Consider the following 27,919-nt stretch of genomic DNA (forward strand, 5'->3'; position numbering starts at 1 on the left):
ACTAAATGGGTCAAAAGGCCAAATCCTACATCTTATAGAATTATGGTCCTCAATGCCAAGGAGACCCCTAGTGCACAAGGGAATTGTGAATGGTAGGAGGAGGACACAGAGATCAACACCTACACCTCAATTCAGGTTGGAATAAATGCCATGATCTTATGAGATATGTCAAGGTAAATACCTGGATGTTTTGAACTGTTTTCTTCCACTGTCTATAAGCAAACACACACACACACGCGCACACATGTGCACGCACGCGCATGCGCACACACATACAAACAAAAACCATAGTAGTCATTTTTTCAGCTGTTCTCTCATACAGCTCCCCATCTCTATCCTCAGCAACTCACACAGCTCAAAGCACCCATCACAAGCTTGAGTTGAACTACAACAGCAATGTCATTTCTGCTCTTGAAATTGACTCTCCCTTTTGGCTCCCAGGATAATTTTAGAAACTGCACTTTGTCCCATCAAACTGTAAGGAGCCCTCCTGGACTCAGGTGCATTCAGTCAACAGGCAAGGGTTCTCTACTGTAAAGACAGTGTGCTCTGTACTGCAGTGGAGGATGGCCCTCTAGGGAAAGAAGAAGAAGCGTGCAATACGTCATGGACTTTCACCTTCCCTCAGAGGAAGAATATTGGTATGGTGTCTGTTTCTATATATGCAATAAGTAGTCACTATTATAAGAGCATACGATATAGGAGCAGAATTGGGCCCGTCAAGTCTGCTGTGTCATTTCATCGTGGCTAATTTATTATCCCATCTGAACCCCATTCAAAGGATTCAAAGTACATTTATTATCGAAGTATATATAAATTATATAACTTTGAAATGTGTCTCATTACAGGCAGCCACAAAACAAGAAACCTGAAAGGAACCATTTAAAAATAATACTAACACCCAATGAGCAGAGAGAGGGGGGAGGGGTGAAAACACAAGTCATGCGAACAATAAAAGCAAGCCACAGCATTCTGAACCAAGTTGACTCCATTGGCCCGGAGCAGCCAGAGCAGGCCCAGAGCCTCAGTCTCAGTTCATCACACAGCATGGCAAATTGCTGCAAAATTCACAGACATGAAGCGCAGAGCAGCCAGAGCAGTGCCACGGAGAGAGGAGTAAGCATCGTGGAAAAATTTTTCCTATTTAAAAAAGTCTATGCTTTTATTCCTTCAATCAAATTGCATGATCATACACTTCTCTCCACTCTATTCTAGCTGCCATTTCTTTATCCTCCTATATATGTACTCCTTTGATATTTGCCTTCCACTTAGCTTCTACTGACAGAGGAATTGCTGAAAACGATATGACATCCTTTGCATGAATCAAGGATTACTCAAGAATAGTGATAGCATTGTCAGCTGCATCTCCATCTGGCTTGGGAGCTGCAGAGCACTGGAACAGAAGTCCCTACAAAGGACTGTGAGGATGGCCAAAAGGATCATAGAGGTCTCCCTATCATCCTTCGGGAACAGTTATCTAGAGTGCTGCACTCACAGAGCCTTTAGAATTATCAAGGATCCACCCATCCATCCAGCATCCTCATGACTTTCTACCATCAGGCAAGAGACTCTGATGCAGAAAAACAAGGACAGTCAGGATAGGAAATAGCTTCTTCCCTCAGGCTATTAGGCTTCTGAACTCCCTGCTGCATTGCATTTGAAGTGTCACTAGATAATTTTCACTGCACTCTACAATATTAAATTTATGCACTTTATTTATGTGTAATTCATTTGTAAATATAATTCTTACTTTCCTAGGTTATTGAGTGTTATGTGTCCTATTGTGCTGTACACCCTGGTCCAGAGAAATGTTGTCTCATTTGGCAGGATATATGTATATAGTTAAATGACTATAAACTTGACTTGGCTTGACAGTGAAACCTCTAGATGTGGAGTCTCATCTGCTATTGATAAAGATTTCTAAGAGGATTATTATGGAGTAACCATGAATTGATCTCTACAATAAACATTACAATGTATATCTATGAGTGTGTGTAAGTTATAGCCAGACAAAATTTATTGCTACTTTCACTGAACTTTGAACAGGCACATGTACTTGTTAACTTCATGCTCTGTTGGAATCATGATCAATATATAGGATATTAATCTCTTTGACGCTCCACTTTCTTCCTTAGGTGGTGGTAGAGAGAGGGGGAGATCCTTGAGCCCACTAAGGACCTCTCTTTGGGTGTTCACAGAGAAAGAGTTAAAAAATAGCTCTGATTAGATTGCCCTGCAGATTGGCAGCATGGATTTAATGGGTTGGCTGGTATTCTTTGGTGTCTCCCTATGTGCTTACAGGTCATCTTCCATGTCTCTCTGGGGTACCTGCAGACAGCAAATGGGAGTGCCACCAGATGAAAAGTTGTTCCCTGCTCTGCACAGTTCTCATAACACATATATCAGTATTGATACTGTGATACCCATAGAAATTAAGCCATTTCTGCATCCATCATGATAATGCCAAGAAGCAGAGTTATAAAAGCTATAATATGACCTAGGCATGACTTTGTGGGCATCAATGCCCTCACTTTGGAAAGTCTGATCATCAGACTGTACTTCTACTCCTTGAGTATAGTCAGAGACTGAAGACTGCAGTACCAGTACTGACGACCAAGAATGTATGAACAAGGGAAGCATAGGAGTGATTGCAGGACTGCTTTGAGTTGGTGGACTGGACTGTATTCAGGGATTCATCTTCGAATCTGGATGAAGATGCTGCATTTGTTAGCGATTTCATTAAAAGTTGTGTGGGTGAGTATGTACCTACAAAAACTTGCTGTACATTCCCAAACCAAAAACCATGGACGAACCAGGAGTTTTATTATCTGCTGGAGGCTAGGTCTGTGGCATTTAAGACTGGTGACCCAGGTCTGTAAAAGTTGACCGAGTTTGACTTGTGGAGGGTTATTTCAAAAATGAAGAGACAATTCTGGGTGAGGCTGGAGGTGGCAACAGAGGCACATCAACTCTGGCATTACTTCTTTCAAAGCAAAAACTGATAGCATGAATGGCAGCGATGCTTTACTACCAGAAGAGCTCAACACCTGCCAGGCCCCCTTTGAAAAGGAGAATATAACTACAGCCGTGAAGATCCCTGCTGCACCCAGTGACCCTGTGATCTCTGTCTTGGAGACAAATGTTAGACTGTCTTTAACATAGAAATATAGAAACCTACAGCACAACACAGGCCCTTCAGCCCACAAAGCTGTGCTGAACATGTCCTTACCTTAGAAATTACCTAGGGTTGCCCAGAGCCCAATATTTTTCTGATCTCTATGTACCTGTCCAGGGGTTTCTTAAAAGACCCTATCGTATCCAGCTCCACCACTGTCGCCAGCAGCCCATTCCACGCAGTTACTGCTCTCTGTGTAAAAAACTTATCCCTAACACCTCCTCTGTACCTACTTCCAAGCACCTTAAAACTATGTCCTCTCGTGCTAGCCATTTCAGCTCTGGAAAAAAAGCCTCTGATGAGCAACAGTACCTGATCAATGCCTCTCATCATCGTATATAATTCTATCAGGTCACCTTTCATCCTCCGTTGCTCGAAGAAGAAAAGGCCGAGTTCACTCAACCTGTTCTCATAAAGCATACTCCCTAATCCAGGCAACATCCTTGTAAATCTCCTCTGCACCATTACTATGGTTTCCACATCCTTCCTGTAATGAGGCAATCAGAACTGAGCACAGTACTCCAAGTGCGGTCTGACCAGGGTCCTACATAGCTACAACATTACTTCTGGCTCCTAAACTCAATCCCATGATTGACGAAGGCCAATACACCGTATGCTTTCTTAACCAAAGAGTCAACCTGCGTAGCAGCTTTGAGTGTCCTATGGACTCGGAACCCAAGATCCCTCTGATTCTCCCCACTGCCAAGAATCTTACCATTAATACTATATTTTGCCATCATATTTGACCTACCAAAATGAACCACCTCACAGTTATCTGGGTTGAACTCCATCTGCCACTTAGCCCAGTTTTGCATCCTATCAATGTCCCGCTGTAACCTCTGACAGCTCTCCACACTATCCACAACACCAACCTTGGTGTCATCAGCAAATTTATTAACCCATCCCTCCACTTCTTCATTCAGGTCATTTATTAAAATCACAAGGAGTAGGGGTCCCAGAACAGATCCCTGAGGCACGCTACTGGTGACCGACTTCCATGTAGAATATGACCTGTCTACAACCACTCTTCACCTTTGATGGACAAGCCAGTTCTGGATCAACAAAGCAATGTGCCCTTGGATCCCATGCCTCCTTATTTTCTTAATAAGCCTTGCGTGGGGTGCCTTTTCAAATGCCTTGCTGAAATCCATATACACTCTATTGTCATCAATGTGTTTAGTCACATCCTCAAAAAATTCACTCAGGCTTGTAAGGCTCAACCTGCCTTTCACAAAGCCATGCTAACTATTTCTAATCATATTATGCCTCTCCAAATGTTCATAAATCCTGCCTCTCAGGATCTTCTCCATCAACTTACCAACCACAGAAGTAAGACTCATTGGTCTATAATTTCCTGGATTATCTCTACTCCTTTTTTTGAATAAGGGAACAACATCCGTAATCCTCCAATCCTCTGGAACTTCTTCCGTCCCCATTGATCACCAGCAGCTCAGCAATCTCCTGCCTTGACTTCCACAGTAGCCTGGGGTACATCTCGTCCAGTTCCAATGACTTATCTAACTGGATGCTTTCCAAAAGCCCCAGCACATCCTCTTTCTTAATAACGACATGCTCAAGCTTTTCAGTCTGCTGTGAGTCATCCCAAGATCATTTTCTGTAGTGAATACTGAAGCAAAGTACTCATTAAGTACCTCTGCTATCTCCTCCGGTTCCATACACACTTTTCCAACATCACACAATTGGTCCTATTCTCACATCTTAGGGCAGTTAGGGCAGCTGAGTGCTCCATTTGCAGTATGTGGGAAGTCAGGGCAAGCACAGCTGTCCCTGATGATTACACCTGCAAAAGGTGTATCCAGCTGCAGCTCCTGACAAACCGTGGTAGGGAACTGGAGCTGGAGCTGGATGAACTTCAGATCATTTGGGACGCAGAGGCAGAAATAGACAGGAGTTTCAGATGATAGTCACCCATAGGAGTCAGGAGACAGTTAGCTGGGTGACTGTCAGGAGAAGGAAGGGGATTAGACAGAACGAGCAGAGCACCCCTGTGGCCGTTCCCATCAATAATAAGTATACCGTTTTGGATACTGTTAGTGGGGACAACCTACCAGGGACAAGTTGCAGTGGTTGCGTCTCTGGCACCGAGACTGGACCCTCTTTTGTAATTTTTTTTATTGAAGTTCATCAAACAAACATTTCCATAAGATGTATTTCAGACATTGCACATATATATCATATAATCATATATATCACAAATCTCCACAAAGTATTCATCTGGGGTATACACTTATAGAAAAGATTGGAAAGAACTATGTACAAGCAGGGAGTGATCTTTTTTTTACAACAGATTCATTGATTTGTGAGAATAAAATCAGGCCTATGAGACCTATGTAGTTAAACCATTTTTCCCAGTATGAATCAAATTGTTCCAGCTTATGATTAACAGATGCTGTTATCTTTTCCATTTTGTAACTGTCCATTGTAATTTCCATCCATGTATTTAAAGTTGGGCTCTCCTGTGATAACCATTTCCTAGTAAGAGTCTTTTTACCAACCACCAACAGTATATTCATTAAATATTTATCTCTTTTCAACCATTCTTGAGGTGTATATCCAAAATATATGGTCTTACTCTCTAAGGGTATTTCACATTTAAAGATGTCTTGTAGGGCATTGTGTATCCCCCTCCAATAGTTTTTGATAACAGGGCAGTCCCAAAAAATATGATAATGATTTGCATTTTGATTTCCACAATTTCTCCAGCAAACAGGGAGGTTGCTATCATAATGGGGTTTCTGAGAGGGTGTAATAAAATATCTTATCAAGTTTTTCCATCCAAACTCCCTCCATTTCTGTGAACTGGTACACTTCCATTGATACCTCCATATTTTTGTCCATTCTTCTTCAGATATAATTATCCCTCCTTCCTTCTCCCATTTTGTTTTAATGTATGAAGTCGAATGTGTTTTAAGATTTGACAACCCATTATACATGCTTGAAATGATTCTACTACCATTATCTGAATTATATGCTTTTCTAAAGAGCTCTATCAAGCATGTATTTGCCTTGGTTACATTTTTAAGCTTCTTATTAACATATTGTTGCATCTGTAAATACCGATAAAAATCTTGTTTTACTAATAAGTGTTTCTCTTTAAGCATTTCAAAACTGAACAGTGTTCCTTCTTTCATTATGTTGCAAAGAACTGTTATTCCTTTAGCTGTCCAGTCCTTAAATCTAGCATCCAATTTATTTGGTGTAAAATCCGAGTCATATGCACACCATTTAAGAATTGCAATATTTCCCTCTAGATTATATTCTTTTATAGTAGTTTTCCATATTTTAAGAGTCAATTTCACCCATGGGTTATCAATACTATTTATGTACCTTTGCAGGTTGTTATCAGCCAAAATTGTTTTTATGGGGATGGGAAGTACGCAATCCTCAATCTTTTTCCATTGAGCGTCATATGATGGGTTGCACCGACATAGGTTGCATATGATGGGTTGCAACACAGCTCTCAACTGTGCTGCAAAATAATAATCTCTCAGAGAAGATAAGCCCCATCCCCCCTTTTCCTTTGCTAATTGCAAAGATTTGAGATGATCTCTAGGCCTTTTACCCTGCCAAATATAACTTGATAGCATCTTGTTCCATTCATTGAATTGATTTTGATTAATCTCTATTGGTAGGGTCTGAAAGAGATATAACAGTCTGGGCAGTATATTCAATATTCATTTTAATAGACTCAATCCTTGAACTGAGACTGAAAAAAGGAATCAGGTTCCATCTTGCCACATCTTCCTTAATTTTTTATATAAAGGCTGATAATTACATTCTGATAATTTTGCCAAATCTTTTGGCATAATGATGCCCAAATATTTGAAAGACTCTGTGTGCCATGCCCAGGGGTATCTACTTTCAATTTCTCTTGGTGGGCTATAGTAATATGAAAGTAACTGGGTTTTATCTGTGTTGATCTTGTATCCTGATAATTGACCATATTGTTCATAGGATTGTATCAATTTAGGTAAAGAGTATGTTGGTTGCCCTAGATAGATCAAAATGTTATCCGCATAACAAGCCAAATTATGCTCTGTCCCTTTAATAGTAATTCCCCTGATATCTTCATTTTGTCTGATGTATTGAGCTAATGGTTCCAGATATTACGCGAAGAGTAGTGGTGACCATGCACAACCCTGTCTTGTGCCCCTTTCTAGGGTAAGACTATTTGATAAATATCCCTTGATTTTAATCCTGGCAGTAGGATTATCATATAGTGTCTGCATAGTTTTAATAATTGTGTCTTGGAAACCAAATCTATGTAAAACTCTGTAAAGAAAATTCCAATTAACCCAATCAAATGCTTTTTCAGCATCCACGCTTATCACTATTGCTTTGATGTTATTTTTTTGTATATGATCCATTATGGAAGTGTCCCTCGTATATTGTCTTGTGTCTGGCGTTGTCGTATAAAACCTGTCTGATCGTTATGTATCAGTATGGGTAGAAACTCCTCTAATCGTTTGGCCATGATGGAGGTAAATAACCTACAATCTACATTAAGAACAGATATTGGTCTAAATGTCCTGCATTCCATTTTATCCTTGCCTTCTTTTGGTATAGCTGAGATTATCGCTTCCTTCCAACTGGGTGGCATTTGTGCCTTTTTTAGAGCCCAGTTCAGTGTGGGGGGTAAAACAGGAATTAACTCATTTTTAAATTCGTTGTATCACTCTGCCATATACCCATCTGATCCTGGTGACTTGCTTAATTTAAGCCTACTAATTGCAGCTTTTAATTCAACTTCAGTTATGTCAGCAGTCATACCTTATGGCTCTTCTGAAGGGGGTGAGGACTGTCTTTAGGAAACTCCCGGTCTCTTCCTGACATATTTCTCTCAGCCTCCTCCCGTCTCCTACCTTCTCGTTTCTCGCACTATTGCCCAAGAGGAGCGGGATAATTCCTCAACCAAGCTTTCCTTCATTTTGGTCATGCTGACGGGCAACCCTCTGGCCTTCATGTCTGTAGTCGCCTCTTCCACTGCCTGGTACAACCGCGTCCTGTTGTCATAAAACACTCGAAGTTTAGCAGGGTATTGAGTTTGAAATCCAATCTGATTTTGCTTTAGTAATCGCTTTACTTCGGAGTATTCTTTGCATATCTGGGGGGGGGGGTTATCTTGGTTGAAATATATTAATTTATCCTCTAAAAACACTCTCTTCTTACCCCAGGCCCTTCGTAGAATCTCCGCTTTGGTGCTGTACAGAAGGAATTTAATTATTATTGAGCATGGCTTTCTATCCTGGGTAGATTTTGGGACTAACGCGCGGTGGGCTCTTTCGACTTCCAGCTCCATAGCTGGGGAAGATCCAGCGCATCCCGCAGTAACTTTCCGACAAACTCCGTCATAGACGAGCCCTCCACTCCTTTGGGAATATTGTAGACTCTGATATTTTTCCACCGTGATCTTCCCTCCAGGTCAAGCAGTTTACCTTCTTGGTGATTTAATATTTTTATTGTCTTACTCAGTATCCGTTCCATGTTTTGAACACAATCTTCCACCTTCTCAATTCGAGTCTCTGCCACTGCTATTTTTAAATTGATGCTGGCGAGCTCTGACTTAATATCACGGAGCTGCTGCTTTATATCTTTCTGGACCTCCTTTATTTCTTTCAGGATTTCGAAGACATTCACCGCTTCGCCTGAACGAGGCCCAACGTCCGCCTCGCTAGCACGTGGTCGGGTCGGAGAGCCACTCGCTGCACTCCTCTCAGATGCAGGCTCCGCAGTGTCGCTTTTTAAATTTCCATTCCTTTTCCCCATTCTTGCCCTTCTTTTCAGTTCAAATATTTTTGCGAAAAATATTATATTTGAATGGTTAACGGGGCTTAAAAAGATTTTCCGGAGGAGCTATTGACTTAAGCTGCCATTCTCTATGATGACGTCACCGGAAAAAAACGAGACTGGACCCTCAACTCAGAAGGGAAGGATGGAAAAGAAGAGAGCAGTAGTGATAGGGGATTCGATAGTTAGGGGGACAGATAGGAGGTTCTGTGGAAGAGATTGAGAATCGTGGATGGTCTTTTGCCTCCTTGGTGCTAGGGTCAGTGATATCTCGGATCGAGTTCTCAGTATTCTCAAGAGGGAGGGTGAGCAGCTGGTTGTTGTGGTCCATGTAGGGACCAAAGACATGGGTAGGAAGAGTGAGGAGGTCCTGAAAGGTGAGTTTAGGGAGTTGGATGCCAAGTTAAAGGACAGGACCTCCAGGATAGCAATCTCAGGATTGCTACCGGTGCCACGTGCAGGTGGGTTTAGAAATAGTAAGATAGTGCAGATCAACACATGGCTGAAGACATAGTGCATGAGGGAGGTCTTCAGATTTATAGATAATTGGGCAGTTTTCCAGGGAAGGTGGGACCTGTTCCGGCGGGACGGATTACATCTGAACTAGGGGGGACAAATATTCTTGTAGGTAGGTTTGCTCGAGAGGCTCCACTGGATTTAAACTAGATATGAGGGGGGAGGGGAACCAGAGTGTAGGAACAGATGTATGGGAGAAGGAAGAAAAAGAAGACAGTAAAGTTTTTTGTACTGTTAGAGATAAACAGAGAGGAAGAGGTGCAGAATTTCTTAAATGCATTTATTTTAATGCTAGGAGTATTGTAAGAAAGGTGGATGAGTTTAAAGCATGGATTGATACCTGGAAATATGATGTAGCTATTAGTGAAACATGGTTGTGGGGGGGGGGGGTGTGATTGGCAACTAAATATTCCTGAATTTCGTTGCTTCAGGTGTCATAGAATCGGAGGGACAAGAGGGGGAGGTGTTGCGTTGCTTTTCAGAGAAAATATTACAGTGGTGCTCTGGCAGGAAAGATTAGAGGGCTCATCTAGGTAGACTATTTGGGTGGAATTGAGGAATGGGAAAGGTGTAGTAACACTTATAGGGGTGTATTAAAGACCACCTAATGGGGAGCGAGGATTGGAAGAGCAAATTTGCAAGGATATAGCAGATATTTGTAGTAAGCACAAATTACTACAGATTGTGGGAGATTTTAATTTTCCACACCTAGACTGTGAGGCCCATACTGTAAAAGGGATGGATGGTTTGGAGTTTGTAAAATGTGTGCAGGATAGTTTTTTGCAGCAATACATAGAGGCAACAACTAGAGAAGAGGCAGTGTTGGATCTCCTGTTAGGGAATGAGATAGGTCAGATGAAGGAGGTATGTGTTGGGGAGCACTTCGGGTAAAGTGATCACAATGCCATTAGTTTCAATATAATTATGGAGAAGATGAGACTGGACCCAGGATTGAGATTTTTGATTGGAGAAAGTCTAACTTTGAGGAGATGCAAAAGGATTTAGAAGGAGTGGATTGGGACAATTTGTTTTATGGGAAGGATGTAATAGAGAAATGGAGGTCATTTAAAGGTGAAATTTTTTAGGGTACAGAATCTTTATGTTCCTGTTAGGTTGAAAGGAAAGTTTAAAAGTTTGAGAGATCTATGGTTTTCAAGGGATATTGGAAGCTTGGTTAGGAAAAAGAGAGATATCTACAATAAATATAGGCAGCATTGAGTAAATGAGGTGCTCGAGGAATATAAAGAATGTAAGAAGAATATTAAGAAAGAAATTAGAAAAGCTAAAAGAAGATATGAGGTGAAAATAAATCCGAAGGGTTTCTACAGTTATATTAATAGCAAATGGATAGAAAGGGATAAAATTGTTCCCTTAGAGAATCAGAGTGGACAGCTATGTGTGGAGCCAAAAGAGATGGTGGAGATTTTAAACTATTTCTTTTCTTCAATATTCACTAAGGAGAAGGATATTGAATTGTGTAAGGTAAAGGAAACAGGTACTGAAGTTATGGAAACTATGACGATTAAAGAGGAGGAAGTACTGGCAGTTTTAAGGAATATAAAAGTGGATAAATCTCTGGGTCCTGACATGATATTCCCTAGGACCTTGAGAGAAGTTAGTGTAGAAATAGCAGGGGCTCTGAGAGATATATTTCAAATGTCATTAGAAACGGGGATGGTGCCAGAGGATAGGGTCTGATTAGGAACAGTCAACATGGATTTGTGTGTGGAAGGTCATGTTTGACAAATCTTATTGAATTTTTTGAAGAGGTTATGAGGAACATTGGCGAGGGTAAAGCAGTGGATGTTGTCCATATGGACTTCAGTAAGGCCTTTGACAAGGTTCTGCATGGAAGGTTAGTTAGGAAAGTTCAATTGTTAGGTATTAATATTGAAGTAGTAAAATGTATTCAACAGTGGCTGGATGGGAGATGCCAGAGAGTAGTGGTGGATAACTGTCTGTCAGGTTGGAGGCCGGTGACTAGTGGTGTGCCTCAGGGATCTGTACTGGGTCCAATGTTGTTTGTCATATACATTAATGATCTGGATGATGGGGTGGTAAATTGGATTAGTAAGTATACAGATGATACTAGGTAGGTTGTGTTGTGGATAATGAAGTAGGTTTTCAAAGCTTGCAGAGAGATTTAGGCCAGTTAGAAGAGTGGGCTGAATGATGGCAGATGTAGTTTAATGCTGATAAGTGTGAGGTGCTACATTTTGGTAGGAATAATCCAAATAGGACATACATGGTAAATGGTACGGCATTGAGGAATGCAGTAGAGGTTTCTGGTGATGTTATCGTCGAGAATGGCAGCTTAAATCTCTAGCACCACCAGAAAAATGCGTATTAAGCCCCATTAGCCCATCAAATATAGTATTTTTCAAAAAATATTTGAACTGAAAAGAGGGGCAAGAATGGGGAAAAGGAATGGAAATTTAAAAAGTGACACGGAGACTGTGGCCGAGAGGAGTGCAGTGAGCAGCTCCCCGATCCGACCGTGTGCTAGCGAGGTGGACGCTGGGCCTCGTTCAGGTGAAGCGGCGAATGTCTTCAAAATCCTGAAAGAAATAATGGAGGTCCAGAAAGATATAAAGCAGCAGCTCCATGATATTAAGTCAGAGCTTGCAGGCATCAATCAAAAAATAACAGTGGCAGAGACTCGAATTGAGAAGGTGGAAGTTCGTGTTCAAAACATGGAACGGAAACTGAGTAAGACAATAAAAATATTAAATCACCAAGAAGGTAAACTGCTTGACCTGGAGGGAAGATCATGGTGGAAAAATATCAGAATCTACAATGTTCCCGAAGGAGCGGAGGGCTCGTCTATGACGGAGTTTGTCGGGAAGTTACTACGGGACGTGCTTGATCTTACCTTGGCTATGGAGCTGGAAGTCGAAAGAGCCCACCGCGTGTTAGTCCCAAAATCTACCAAGGATAGAAAGCCACGCTCAATAATAATTAAATTCCTTCAGTACAGCACCAAGGAGCAGATTCTACAAAGGGCCTGGGGTAAGAAGAGAGTGTTTTTAGATGATAAATTAATATATTTTGACCAAGATTACCCCCCGCGGTCCTACAGAAATGCAAAGAATACTCTGAAGTAAAGCGAGTACTAAAGAAAAGAAAGATTAGATTTCAAACTCTGTACCCTGCTAAACTTCGAGTGTTTTATGACGACGGGATGCGGTTGTACCAGACAGTGGAAGAGGCGACTACAGACATGAAGGCCAGAGGGTTGCCCGTCAGCATGACCAAAAGGAGAGAAAGCCTGGCTGAGGAATTATCCCGCTTCTCTTGGGAAATAGTGCAAATATTGAGAAGGCAGGAGATGGGAGGAGATCTAGAGAAATATATCAGGAAGAGACCGGGAGTTTCCCAAAGACAGTCCTCACCCCCTTCAGAAGAGCCATAACGTATGGCTAACTTTAAAAATGTTGAGAATCTAAACGGAAGTAAAAGTACACGGTGATATACCAATCTCGAGAAATACTTATTATAATGTGGATTTTATATTACTTAGTTGTTATTCTTTATTCGCTCACTTATTCCTTTTTTCCCCACCAAAATGAGAATATATATGTATACGTATGTAATATATGTGTGTGTGTGTGTACATATATATATATGTATATATAGGAGGAGTACACAAGGAAATCTTTTCTGTGTAATGGATTTGTTCACTGACTTTTATGAATACTGCAATGGGGGCCCTCAACTCACAAGTAGGAGGGGTTATCCCCCACAGCTAGACATTTCCGCTAGCTCAACGCAGGGTCATCTACTAGAGACGTCAGCCTGGAAGTCACATGTTCGTTGCCATTTTTGTGATTATTTGCATTTCTTGGTTCTTATTTGTTCAGGGAGCAGATTGATTAAGTTTTATTCTAATTTCAATGATACATTGACAGATAAATACAGCTGGCTAAGGACAAGGTAAAATTCATTTCTTTTAATGTCAATGGGCTATTAAATCCAATCAAACGTAAGATAATTTTATCCAAAATGAATAAAGAACAAGCCCATGTAGTATATTTACAGGAAACTCATTTAAGTGATAATGAGCATAAAACACTAAAGAGAATGAGCTTCACTAATCTGTTTTTCTCCTCATATAAATCAGGACATAGGAGAGGAGTTGCTATTCTTATCTCAAGTAAGCTAAATTTTGAAAAAAGTATTCGAAATGGGAGATAAAGAGGGCAGATATATTCTAGTAAGGGAAAAGATAGATGGAAAATCAGTTACTCTATTGAGTATATACTCACCCCTGGGAAGTGATACTGGTTTCTTTCAGAAAATTACTGATATTATGGTAATAGAAACAGAAGGTCTCCTGATATGTGGGGGAGACTTAAATTTACAATTACAACCAAACTTAGACTCTTCCAATAGAAAATCCTAAGAAACATAAGAAAGTTTCTTTACATAAGAAAGTTAATACACTTTTTGAGGATGTTGGTTTAATCGATAAATGGAGGGACCTTTTCCCCAACAGAAGGGATTACACTCATTATTCTGCTCCCCATTCTGTATATACAAGAATAGACTATTTCACAACATTTGGAAAAGACAAAGACAAAACAAACACCCGTGGAATTGGGACAATAGATGTATGTCACCATGCACCTATATATTTATCTGTTGATTTTGACCTACAACCAAAAAATACTACTTGGAAACTAAATTCAAGTCTACTCAATGATCCGTACTTTAAGAAACAAATTAAAAAATAAATTGGTCTCTACTTAGAATTTAATGATAATGGAGAGGTTTCACCTCCCATTTTATGGGATACTCTGAAGGCAGCCTTAAGAGGGAAAATTATAGCGATATCTTCATATAAGAAAAAAATAAGGAATAAAACATTAGAGGAATTACAAAATAGGCTGAAGGAACTAGAGAAAAAACACAAATTGAATTTGGCACAGGATACATTAGGGGAGATTAAAAGAATTAGGAATGAAATAAATAATTTGGCTACGCAAGAAATCAGGAAAAACTTAATGTTTCTGAAACAGAGACATTATGAAAGTAGATCAAAATCTATGAAAATACTGGCATGGAAACTAAAAAAAAAAGATAGCAGAAAATACAATTCATAGAATTAGGGACCCAAGAACGAAACTGATAAAAAATAAGCTAAGTGAAATTCAAGAAGCTTTTGAAGTGTTTTACAAAACTCTATATTCCAAAGTTCCAGGGGGAAGCATAACCCAAATTGACACCTTCTTGAATTCTCTAGAGTTACCCACTTTAAGTGAAGAACAAAATAGAAGGATGACTGCTGACATAACTGGTTGAATTAAAAGATGCAATTAGTAGGCTTAAATTAAGCAAGTCACCAGGATCAGATGGGTATACGGCAGAGTGATACAACAAATTTAAAAATGAGTTAATTCCTGTTTTACCCCCCACACTGAACTGGGCTCTAAAAAAAGGCACAAATGCCACCCAGTTGGAAGGAAGCGATAATCTCAGCTACACCGAATGAAGGCAAGGATAAAATGGAATGCAAGTCATTTAGACCAATATCCGTTCTTAATGTAGATTATAGGTTATTTACCTCCATCATGGCCAAATGATTAGAGGAGTTTCTACCCATACTGATGCGTAACGATCAGACAGGTTTTATACTACAACGCCAGACACAAGAAAATATACGAAGGACACTTCACATTATGGATCATATACAAAAAAATAAAATCTAAGCAATAGTGATAAGCGTGGACGCTGAAAAAGCATTTGATTGGTTTAATTGGAATTTTCTTTACAGAGTTTTACATAGATTTGGTTTCCAAGACACAATTATTAAAACTATACAGACACTATATGGCAATCCTACTGCTAGGATTAAAATCAATGGATATTTATCAAATTGTCTTACCCTAGAAAGAGGCACGAGACAGGGTTGTGCATGGTCACCGCTACTCTTCGTGTAATATCTGGAACCATTAGCTCAATACATCAGACAAAATGAAGATATCAGGGGAATTACTATTAAAGGGACAGAGCATAAATTGGCTTGTTATGCGGATGACATTTTCATTTATCTAGGGCAGGGGTGTCAAACTCATTTTAGGTCACGGGCCGGATTGAGCAAAATGCAGCTTCATGTGGGCCGGATCAGTCGGACGCGTGCGAACGCAGCTTTCGTTGCCTCCGTTTTTTCAGCTTGCTCTCATGTGTCTCAGTCTCTGCTATAACTACAAAGTGTTTCACTTTACAAATTCTGTTTCTTACGAAGAAGACTGCCAAGCAAGACTGCCGAATAAACACTAAAAACCCTGAAAACCTGGTACCTGAATAAACTCAGCATTAGCCATATCATACACCATAGGCGCTTCGTTAACTGGGGCCAGCTTTAATAGTAATTAGATATTATCTCGCGGGCCAAAGATAATTCCACCGCGGGCCGGATTTGGCCAGCGGGCCTTGAGTTTGACATATATGATCTAGGGCTACCAACATAGTCTTTAACTAAATTGATGAAATCCTATGAACAATATGGTCAATTATCAGGATACAAGATCAACATAGATAAAACCCAATTACTTTCATATTACTATAGCCCACCAAGAGAAATTGAAGGTCAATTCCCCTGGGCATGGCACACAGAGTCTTTCAGTTATTTGGGCATCATTATACCAAAAGATTTGGCAAAATTATCAGAATGTAATTATCAGCCTTTATATAAAATAATTAAGGAAGATGTGGCAAGATGGAACCTGATTCCTTTTTTCAGTCTCAGTTCAAGGATTGAGTCTATTAAAATAAATATACTGCCCAGATTGTTATATCTCTTTCAGACCCTATCAATAGAGAGTAATCAAAATCAATTCAAATAATGGGACAAGATGTTATCAAGGTATCTTTGGCAGGGTAAAAGGCCTAGAGTTTGGATCAAAACTTTGCAATTAGCATAGATGGGGCCTACCGTCTCTTAGAGATTGTTATTTTGCAGAACAGGTGAGAGCTGTGATATGTTGGTGCAACCCATCATATGCAACCTATGTCGGTGCAACCCATCATATGACGCTCAATGGAAAAAGATTGAGGATTGCGTACTTCCCATCCCCATAAAAACAATTTTGGCTGATAACAACCTGCAAAGGTACATAAATAGTATTGATAACCCATGGGTGAAATTGACTCTTAAAATATGGAAAACTACTATAAAAGAATATAATCTAGAGGGAAATATTGCAATTCTTAAATGGTGTGCATATGACTCGGATTTTACACCAAATAAATTGGATGCTAGATTTAAGTACTGGACAGCTAAAGGAATAACAGTTCTTTGCAACATAATGAAAGAAGGAACACTGTTCAGTTTTGAAATGCTTAAAGAGAAACACTTATTAGTAAAACAAGATTTTTATCGGTATTTACAGATGCAACAATATGTTAATAAGAGACTTAAAAATGTAACCAAGGCAAATACATGCTTGATAGAGCTCTTTAGAAAAGCATATAATTCAGATAATGGTAGTAGAATCATTTCAAGCACGTATAAGGGGTTGTCAAATCTTAAAACACATTCGACTTCATACATTAAAACAAAATGGGAGAAGGAAGGAGGGATAATTATATCTGAAGAAGAACGGACAACAATATAGAGGTATCAATGGAAGTGTACCAGTTCACAGAAATGGAGGGAGTTTGGATGGAAAAACTTGATAAGATATTTTATTACACCCTCTCAGAAACCCCATTATGATAGCAACCTCCCTGTTTGCTGGAGAAACCGTGGAAATCAAAATGCAAATCATTATCATATTTTTTGGGACTGCCCTGTTATCAAAAACTATTGGAGGGGGGATACACAATGCCCTACAAGATATCTTTAAATATGAAATACCCTTAGAGAGTAAGACCATATATTTTGGATATATACCTCAAGAATGGTTGAAAAGAGATAAATATTTAATGAATATACTGTTGGTGGCTGGTAAAAAGACTCCTACTAGGAAATGGTTATCACAGGAGAGCCCAACTTTAAATATATGGATGGAAATTATAATGGATATTTACAAAATGGAAAAGGTAACAGCATCTGTTAAACATAAGCTGGAACATTTTGATTCATAATGGGAAAAATGGTTTAACTACATAATGCCTCATAGGCCTGATTTTATTCTCACAAATCAATGAATCTGTTGTAAAAAAAAAGATCACTCCCTACTTGTACATAGTTCTTTCCTTTTGCTTGTTTTTTCTTTCCACTCTTTTCTATAAGTGTATACGTCAGACAAATACTTTGTGGAGATTTGTGATATATATGATTATATGATATATATGTACAATGCCTGAAATACATCTTATGGAAATGTTTGTTTGATGATGAACTTCAATAAAAAAAATAAATTACGAAAAAAAAGAATGCCGTAGAACAGAGTGATCTAGGAATAATGGTGCATAGTTCCCTGAAGCTGGAATTTCATGTGGATAGGGTGGTGAAGAAAGCTTTTGGTATGCTGGCCTTTATAAATCAGAGTAATGAGTATAGGAGTTGGGATGTAATGTTAAAATTGTACAAGGCAATGGTAAGGCCGAATTTGGAGTGTTGTGTTCAGTTCTGGTCACCGAATTATAGGAAAGTTGTCAACAAAATAGAGAGAGTACAGAGAAGATTTACTAGAATGTTAACTGGGTTTCAGCACCTAAGTTACAGGGAAAGGTTGAACAAGTTAGGTCTTTATTGTTTGGAGCGCCAAAGGTTGAGGGGGGACTTGATATAGGTATTTAAAATTATGAGGGGGATAGATAGAGTTGACGTGGATAGGTTTTTTCCATTGAGAGTAGGGGTGATTCAAACCAGAGGACATGAGTTGAGAGTTAGGGGGCAAAAGTTTAAAGGTAACATGAGGGAGAATTTCTTTACTCATAGAGTGGTAGCTGTGTGGAACGAGGTTCCAGTAGAAGTGGTAGAGGCAGGTTTGGTATTGTCATTCAAAGTAAAATTGGATAGGTATATGGACTGGAAAGGAATGGAGGGTTATGGGCTGAGTGCTGGCCAGTGGGACTAGATGAGAGTAAGCGTTCAACACAGACTAGAAGGGCCGAGATGACCTGTTTCCGTGTTGTAATTGTTATATGGTTATATATCCACATGATCAATACCTCTCATTATCTTATACACCTCTATCAGGTCACCTCTCATCCTCCATTACTCCAAGGAAAAATGGCCGAGTTCACTCAACCTAGTCTCATAAGGTATGCTCCCCAATCCAGACAACATCATTGTAAATCTTCTCTGCACCCTTTCTATGGCTTCCACATCCTTCCTGTACTGAGGTGACCAGAACTGAGCACAGTACTCCAAGTAGGGTCTGACCAGGGTCCTATATAGCTGCCGCCTGCATGGGATGACGAATCCATTGGGACCCTGGGGACTTGTGGAAACTGTGTGTGGTGGTTTCTTTTGAACTTATAGTCTTTTAACATCTTTGGACTATTTTTACTGTGCCCATGGTCTGTTTTTTATCAATTATGGTATTGTCTGCACTATTGTAACTATATGTTAACAATAACTATATGTAACTATGTGGTTTTGTGTAGGTCTTGGAGCTTTAGTTTTTGGTTTGTTGGGTGGTAGAGTTGTTCTCTTGACTTGGTATGTCTGTGTAGTCTTGTTTTGTCTGGTGGATTTGGAGCTCCTTTCCGGGGAATGCGCTAAGATGGTAGCGCAATATTAATATGCAGCAGCCTCTCCGGACTCTGGATTTGAGGATTACCAAACGTTATGTGGATTTTCTGGTGTAGTCTGTTTTGTCGTGTGCTTTTGTGATATAATTCTGGAGAACGTTGTCTCATTTTTTAACTGCATTGCATTTGTGGTTTCTAAATGACAATAAACTGAAACTGAACTGAACTGAACTGAACATTACTTCTCAGCTCCTAAACTCAATCCCACATTAATGAAATGCCAGGGATTAGTCACACTCTACTCTTTTAGCCACAGTTTTAAAGTGGCTGGTCCACTTCAGTTAATTGTCAATGGTGATTCACAGGAGCTAGGTGACGCAGTGAATTCACAAATGGAATTGAAAGTTGTGAAACTATCTGTGAAAATCTTCATAAAGGATAAAGGAAAGGTCTATGATGAAGTAACTAAAGATTGTAATGCCGATAACACTGTGCTGAACAATTACTACTGTGATGTCCTGAGGCTCAGATGACTGACCTCCAATATTCTCATTGATTTTCCTTTGTGCAAAGTGAAGACACAAGAGACAACAGATGCTGAAACTTGGAGCAATGATTTCTGAAAGGAAATGGACAATCGATATTTAGGGTTAAGACTGAAAAACAGAGGAGAGATAGACAGTATAAAGAAGTTTCTGAAGGGATGAAGTAGAAGCTGGCAAGTGATATTTGGATCCAACTGAGGAGAGATGGTAGGCACATGGAGGAGGAGAGAGTGGAAATAGTGACAAAGATTGGCAAATGATCGTTGGAGATAACAAAGGGCTTTTGATAATGGAATCTGATAGGAAAGGGATGTTGAGAATGGAATCAAGTGAGGGAGATGGTAATGGCAGATGAGAACAGTTGAGGGAGGGGGCCAGTGGATGGAGTATATGGGTGGTGGGCAAAGCATTGGTTGAAGTGGTTGGTTAATGGTGAAAACATACGTGATAGGTCAAAGTGCTTGTTCATTCAGTACATTTCTATGACTAACAGTGGTCACACCTCAAATGTATTGAATTCTGTAGAAGATAGTTTAGAATCTCCTGAAGTTGTGAAATACACCATATAATTGTGATCTTTGCTGTTTTCTAATTACAGCACACTATTGTACTGCCGCTGGTTCTGCTGGAGCTGTTCATCACACCACACCAATATCCAAAACGAAGAACTGGGCTTCTCATCCTAGGATTTGCTTCCATTTCTTACCTGCTTTGGTAAGGGTTATGTGAAGGCAGGTGAATACAAATGAATGGAAAAAATGATTAGTTCATTTCCAGGCTGATTTTAAATTCCAATCACTCTTATCCCTACACATATTTAACCAGTTTCATTACCAGAAGCAACATCTTCGCTAAGAGAAGGCACTCTGGCTGAAGGCACTCGTTTCTAGTCTTAGTTTAATAAGGTGTTTGTTTCTTTTAATTTAATAAGGCTGCACATTTCCTATCATTGAGAGTGATTGCTTTTCATCTGGCTCAGGATAATAGGTGGACTTGCCCATGAATTTTGAACTCTGTATTGCAGTGTATGGAGAATCAAGAGTCAAAACTTAGTTTGCTGTTGCTGGTGAGGCTATTGTACTCAGAGTACATTTATGAAATTGAAACATCATATAACTGCACAAAAGCACATTTCTGATTTTATTTTAAGTCAGTAAGAAGTCATAATGACCAAGGCATTTCTGATGATTCAATTAATCCTTTTCAAACCATTATCTCCATTTGTTTTAAATGACAATATAAATAAATGTAAATATAAACATTCTTCAGCCTACCCCATTCATCTTTTAACAAACCCATAGATTAGCACTCTCTTTCAAATAACTCCATTTAGAGTTCATTTTCCATACCAGCAACATCTGCAGGTTTATTGAACTTTTAGATCTGGTAATAATTCCAAACTTATTTTTTATAACCATATAACAATTACAGCACGGAAACAGGCCATCTCGGCCCTTATAGTCCGTGCCGAACACTTACTCTCACCTAATCCCACCTACCTGCACTCAGACCATAACCCTCCATTCCTTTCCTGTCCATATACTTATCCTATTTTTTTTAATGACAAAATTGAACCTGCCTCTACCACTTCTACTGGAAGCTCATTCCACACAGCTACCACTCTCTGAGTAAAGAAATTCCCCCTCGTGTTACCTCTAAACTTCTGCCCCCTAACTCTCAACTCATGTCCTCTTGTTTGAATCTCCCCTACTCTCAATGGAAAAAGCCTATCCACATCAACTCTATCTATCCCCCTCATAATTTTAAATACCTCTATCAAGTCTCCCCTCAACCTTCTACACTCCAAAGAATAAAGACCTAACTTGTTCAACCTTTCCCTGTAACTTTGGTTCTGAAACCCAGGTAACATTCTAGTAAATCTCCTCTGTACTCTCTCTATTTTGTTGACATCTTTCTCATAATTCGGAGACCAGAACTGTACACAATACTCTAAATTAGGCCTCACCAATGCCTTGTACAATTTTAACATTACATCCCAACTCCTATACTCAATGCTTTGATTTATAAAGGCCAGCATATCAAAAGCTTTCTTCATCACCCTATCCACATGAGATTCCACCTTCATATTTTTTACTAGATTGTACCCTTCCTCTCTTGATACATGGATAAACTTTAAAATAATGATTATCCAAAATAAAGCAGTGGAACACGTGGGATGGAACTCTAACCTAAGTTTACTGCTCTATTCTAATTATTGTTTGTTACAAAGAAATTCCAATTATATATTACTCTCTGATGAATTGAATCATTAATCTGATGAAGTGTTTTCGCTTTAAAACAGGGTTCTGTGGATATACTATGCCGCTGGAGCCTGGGTCTATCCCTTGCTAGGCCTTTTTAATCAATCAGGCCTAGTGTTATTTTTCTCAGTGAGTCTTTTGTTGGTCATGCTTCTGTATCTCCTGGGAGAACATCTTACCTTGTTAGTGTGGGGTAAGTAAATATTCACCTACCGTGCAAAAATTGACAAACATGTAGATCTTGAGTAGTTGTATCTCATTAATGATGTGAGTACCTTCCTTTTAGCAAGAAAACTAATATAAAGTGACAGCTAACTTCAGCAAAGTAATACAAAGATGACCGTGAACACTATATTTATAACACAGAGGACATAGTAGAATGTAAACAACAGTAATTATCCAAACATAGATTTTCTTTTCTCTTTTAACTCTAATGATTAACTGGATCAGCAAATTCGTGGATGACACCAAGATTGGGGGTGCCTTAAACAGTGAGGAAGACTATCATGGCTTGCAGTAGGATCTGGGCCAGTTGGAAACACGGGCTTAAAAATGGTAGATAGAACTTAATGCAGACATTAAGTGAGGTATTGCACTCAGTAGGACCAACCAGGGTAGGTTTTACTCAGTGAGCAGTAGGGCAGTTGAACAAAGGGATCTGGGAATACAGGTCCGTATTTCATTGAAAGTGACATCACAGGTAGAGAGGGTCATAAAGAAAGCTTTTGGCACATTGGCTGCCTTAAATGAAAGTATAGAGTACAGGAGATGGAATGTTATGTTGAGTTGTATAAGATATTGATGAGGCCAAATTCGGATATTGTGTGCCATTTTGGTCATGTAACTAGAGGAAAGATGTAAATAAAGTTGAAAGAATATAGAGAAAATTTACAAGGATGTTGCCAGGTCTGGAGGGCCTGAACTATAAGGAAAAGTTGAATAGGTTTGGACTTTTTTCCTTGAAACAAAAGAAGATTGAGGTGACTTGATAGAAGTATGCAAAATTATAAGGGCTTTAGAAAGGGTAAATGCAAGCAGCCTTTTTCCACTGAGGTTGGGTTGGACTACAACTAAAGGTCATGGGTTAAGGGTGAAAAGTTTAAGGAGAACATAAGGGGAAACTTCAGTCAGAGGGTCGTGAGTGTGTGGAATGAGCTGCCAGTCAGATGGTGCATCTGAGCTCTATTTCAACATTTAAGAGTAGTTTTAATAGTTACATGGGTGGTAGGGCTATGGTCCTGGTGCAGATCGATGGGAGTAGGTAGAATAAATGGTTCAACGTGGACTAGATGGCTAAAGGACCTGTTTCTGTGCTGTATTTTTCTATGACTCTATATCTCAACGAGGTGAAGAAAATCAAATTGTTAAAATAAGTAATCCATTTCTTAAATTAAACCTTGTTCCATGCTGCTAATTTGGAATCCCTCAGCTGCCCCCCTTGCTACAGAGTGCCCCCTCACTGCCTCCTTTATTTTACCCCCCTTTAGAAACTTCCACTGCCCCCAAGGGGTGCAATATTGCCTACTATGGGAACCTCTAATCAAAACTAACTGTCCATCTATGACATGTTAAACAGCTGATCTCTGATGTGCAGTAAGATCCCACCAAAATTGCTTGACTCCCAATTTCATTACAATCTTTTCTAAACATGGAACAAAATGCTGGATTTCATGAATTAGGTGAAAATGATTGCTCTTAATTTCAAGTTGGCATTTGATCAAGTGTGGGAATTCTTGTTAAGAATGAAGTCAAGAGGAATTGAGGGAAATGGTTCAAGTCATATCCTACACAAAGGATACTGGATGGGGTCATTGGACATCAACTATATCCACCACAAGATTTTGCTGCAGGAGCTCCTCAGGGCAGTGTCCTGGCCAAACTGTATTCAACCGTTCCATCAATGACTTTCCTTTCATCATAAGGTTAGAAATAGGGATGTTTGCAAGTATACGTTCCAAAATTGATGTACATTTTCTAAATTAGCTGCATGCAGCAAGAGCTTGACAACATTTAGGCACAGGATGTAAAGTGACTAAAAACATTTCAATCACTAATTGCCAGGTAGAGACCATTTCCAACATGATATACAGAAGTATTCAGTAGTATTACTATAATTGAATTTCCAGCAACCGATCTAGAGATTACCACTGACCAGAAATAGTAAAAGACCAGCACACAAATACTTACACCAGTCGAAGGCTGGGTAACCTGTGGCAAATAACTCATCCTGACACTCGAAAGCCTGCTTGGCATCAGCAGGGCCCAACGAGACTAGGAGTGGGATGGATAATTCTTCACTAGCCCGGATGTGTGTAGCGCTGATAACACTCAAAGAGCTCAACACCATAAAGTAGTTTGCTTATCATTTTGTACCTCATCATTCACCATCCTGAATATCAGTTTCCTCCATTTTTTGGTGCACCATTGCTGGAAGTGTGTACTATCAAAAATAATTCATTGCAACTTTTATCAAGGCTCCTTCAACAGGATTTCCCAAACCTTCTTATCATCAACTCCTAGATGCACAAAATAACAGGCACTGGGAAAGCCACCACCTGTAAATTCCTTTCTGGGTCAGATATCATCCTGGTTTAGGATTACCCTTCGTTATCACTGGACCTTAATCCGGGAACGTCCCCCACCCGTACTCCACTCAACAATGCATTGGAAGGACTTCCCAATGATGGCTATAATTGACGACAATGGATTTCCACCACTTTCTCAAGGATAATTAGTGAAAGGTAATAAATGCCACTGATGCCTGTATTTTGAAAAACATGATGGAAAATAGATGGAGATTATTTCCTCTGACAGGTTGGTCCAGGCAAAAGGAGACAAACTTAGAACAACTCAATTCAGAAGCAAATTCAACATCTGCTTCTTCAAGTCATCATGTTTGTTGCTCCAGATTCTAATATCTGCACTCTCTTGTGTCTCCATCTACTTGTTCATATTCAGTGTAGAAACATGGACCACTTCACTACAAAAAGCTTTTGAACCAAGATCATTTTGATTATTTCTAATATTTAAAGTCTGATTGAACCATAGTGAGTAAATAGAGCTAGAATTGCAGTCTTGATCTAATTAACTGAGGAACAGACATCAAATGGGGAACAGACTAACCCATTTCTTATATTCCTGAGTTCCTGTACAAATATCAAGTATACACACACAAAATACCGAAAGGTCTTGGCCCAAAACATCAACTGTACTCTTTTCCAGAGAGGCTGCCTGGCCTGCTGAGTTCCTCTAGCATTTTGTGTGTGTTGCTTGGATTTCCAGCATCTGAAGAATTTCTCTTGTTTGTTTAGATATTTATATCTGTTTATTTTCAGGTTTAACTGAAAAAGCAAAGGAAATTTAAATGAGATGCAACCACAATGAGGAAGTCTTGTGTACCTTGGAATACCCTGCTCTGTCTTTCTCACATCCCATAAAATACTTCCATTCTAATATCCTTTGCCAAAAACTATGATTTATGAATAGATAATCATTGAAAGAATAAAATCTAACACTGGAAATTGTCTGCTAAAAATGTCATTCAGAAAGTGAGAAGTCTCTAGTTTGAATTTAATTGAATTGACTTTATTTCTTACATCTTTCAAATACATGAGGAGTAAAAATCTTTACGTTATATCTCCACCTAAATGTGCATTGTGCGATCATAGTAATTTATAATAAATAGATCAGTCAATGTAACTCAATGTCAGCATGAGTTCATCAGTCTGATGGCTTAGTAGAAGAAGCTGTCCCGGAGCCTGTTGGTCTTGGCTTTTATGCTGTGGTAGCATTTCCCAAATAGTAGCAGCTGGAATAGATTGTGGTTGGGATGGCTTCGATCCCTAATGATCCTATGAGCCCTTTTTACACACCTGTCCTTGTAAATGTCCTGAATTATGGGAAGTTCACAACTACAGATGTGCTAGGCTGTCTGCACCACTCTGCAAAGTCCTGAGATTAAGGCAGTGATACAGCCTGTCAGGATGCTCTCAATTGTGCCCCTGTAGAAAGTTCTTAGGTTTTGGGGGCCCATACCAAACTGCCTCAAATGTCTAAGGTGAAAGAGGTGCTGTTGTGCCTTTTTCACCACACAGCTGGTGCGTACAGACCACGTGAGGTCCTCGGTGATGTGAATGCCCAGTAACTTGAAGTTGTTTACCTTCTCAATCTCAGATCCATTGATGACAACAGGGGTTAGCCCATCTCCATTTCCTCTTGTAATCCACAACCAGCTCCTTTGTTTTTGCGATATTGAGGGACTATAGCATCGTTTGTTGATCGATTGTGTCAGTAGGTGAATTGTAGGGGGTCCATTTTGGGTGGTAGCAGGCTGCAGATGTAGTCCTTGACCAACCTCTCAAAGCATTTGTTTATTATTAAGGTAAGTGTGACAGGATGCCAGTTATTCAGACATGTTACCTTGGTCTTTTTTGGTACAGGGACAATGGTGATAATTTGAAGCAGGAGGGCAACACCATGAGAGGGAAAGATTAAAAATGTTAGTAAACACACCTGCAGGTTGTGCTGTGCACATCCTAAGTACCTGCCCTGGGATGCCGTCAGGTCCTGCAACCTTGCAACTGTTCACTCATTGGAAACATCTGTGTACCTCAGCCTCAGAGATGACCAGGTTGCAGGTTGTAGCAGTGGATCTCAGAGGCTCTGAGTTAGTGACATCGAACTGAGCATAAAAGTGATTGAACTCAACTAGGAGAGAGGCCACAATGTTGGCGGCACCACAACATTTGGCTTTGAAGTCTGCGATGGTATGCACAAGTCACATGTGCTATTCATTATGAAGCTTGACTCAATCTTCTCCCTATATTGTTGTTTTGCAGCCTTGATAGCTTTGCACAGATCATAGCTGCCTTCTTGAGCTCTAGTTGATCTCCAGCGATGTAAGCTCAAGGTCACACTGTAAGTGCTGCTCACGCAGAACCATCGATCCAGGGTTTCTGGGTTTGAGGGAAGGTAGGAACAATTAAGCACAAAGGAAATGAGAATCTTTGCTACACACACAAAATGTTGGAGGAACAGTTGCCTGGCCTGCTGAGTTCCTGCAGCATTTTGTGTGTATTGCTTGGATTTTCAGCATCTACAAATTGTCTCTTGCTTATGAAATCTCTGCTACACATGTCTGCTCTTTTGTGAACTTCCTATTGAAGACCTTATGGAAAGCTCAGGGGGAAAAAGGACAACTGACAATGGGCAATAAATGCTGGCCTTCCTAGTACTGTCAACATCCAATAAATGAATTTCAAAATCATGTCTGATATGTTTAGCCATTAAAATATTTTGTATCCCATTATGGCTGTATGTATATTCCCTTTGTATAAACAGTGTAATAAAAGTGCTAATCTTGCATTAAGATCAACTCTATTAATGACACTTATGAGATACATGGCTCTTCAATGTGTATAATGCATCTGACAGAATATGAAAGAACATTTATATATGCATTTCTATTCCACTTGATTTATGAATAAAACTGTTGCTAAAGAATAATTCAAGCAAGAAAGCTTCAGAGCACAATAATGACTTAACTCCACTAAAATAATGAAATGTACATTCCAACAGACCTAGAATTAGAGTTATTCTATATTACATATAAGAAAGAATAAAAGTTACACTTGACATCTCACAGCACATCTTCTGTGTTTTTGTCACTTGGATGGGAAGGAGTTTGGTTAATTTTTGATAAAATTTGTGGATCTGTTAAATTCCTACATTATTCTGCCACACATTATAAGTTGATGCACAGTGGCTGCAGTAGCCTGGAAGAGATAGATCATAGACATAACTCATTGGAAAGTGGCTATTATAGAGATCTACTTAATCATATATGTTGGACTAAATTGTTTTGGGGCCTCATAAATAATTTATTTATGAAGATTAGTGGAGGGGCAGGTAGTGCTGAGGAAACAGGTAGACTTCAGAAGGACTTAGACAGATTAGGAGAATGGGCATAA

The 27,919-nt window shown here is 39.6% G+C and overlaps 1 protein-coding gene across 3 annotated transcripts in view; it reads left to right on the plus strand.

Annotated features, from left to right (window-relative positions):
• LOC140713952 (androgen-dependent TFPI-regulating protein-like) overlaps positions 1-27,591 on the plus strand; it is an 80,614-nt gene extending 53,023 nt beyond the window's left edge. For 2 of the 3 annotated variants that reach the window (XM_073024645.1, XM_073024648.1), the window contains 3 exons: positions 20,288-20,403; positions 21,992-22,143; positions 25,286-27,591. In XM_073024645.1, the coding sequence (XP_072880746.1) occupies positions 20,288-20,403; positions 21,992-22,143; positions 25,286-25,314 (297 nt within the window). In that variant the 3' untranslated portion in view covers positions 25,315-27,591. The remainder of the gene's footprint in view (positions 1-20,287; positions 20,404-21,991; positions 22,144-25,285) is intronic. The other variant, XM_073024647.1, reaches the window with a different exon arrangement.
• The last annotated feature ends 328 nt before the right edge of the window (positions 27,592-27,919 follow it).

Source organism: Hemitrygon akajei, chromosome 20 (genome assembly GCF_048418815.1).
Source record: "Hemitrygon akajei chromosome 20, sHemAka1.3, whole genome shotgun sequence".
Lineage (NCBI taxonomy): Eukaryota > Metazoa > Chordata > Chondrichthyes > Myliobatiformes > Dasyatidae > Hemitrygon > Hemitrygon akajei.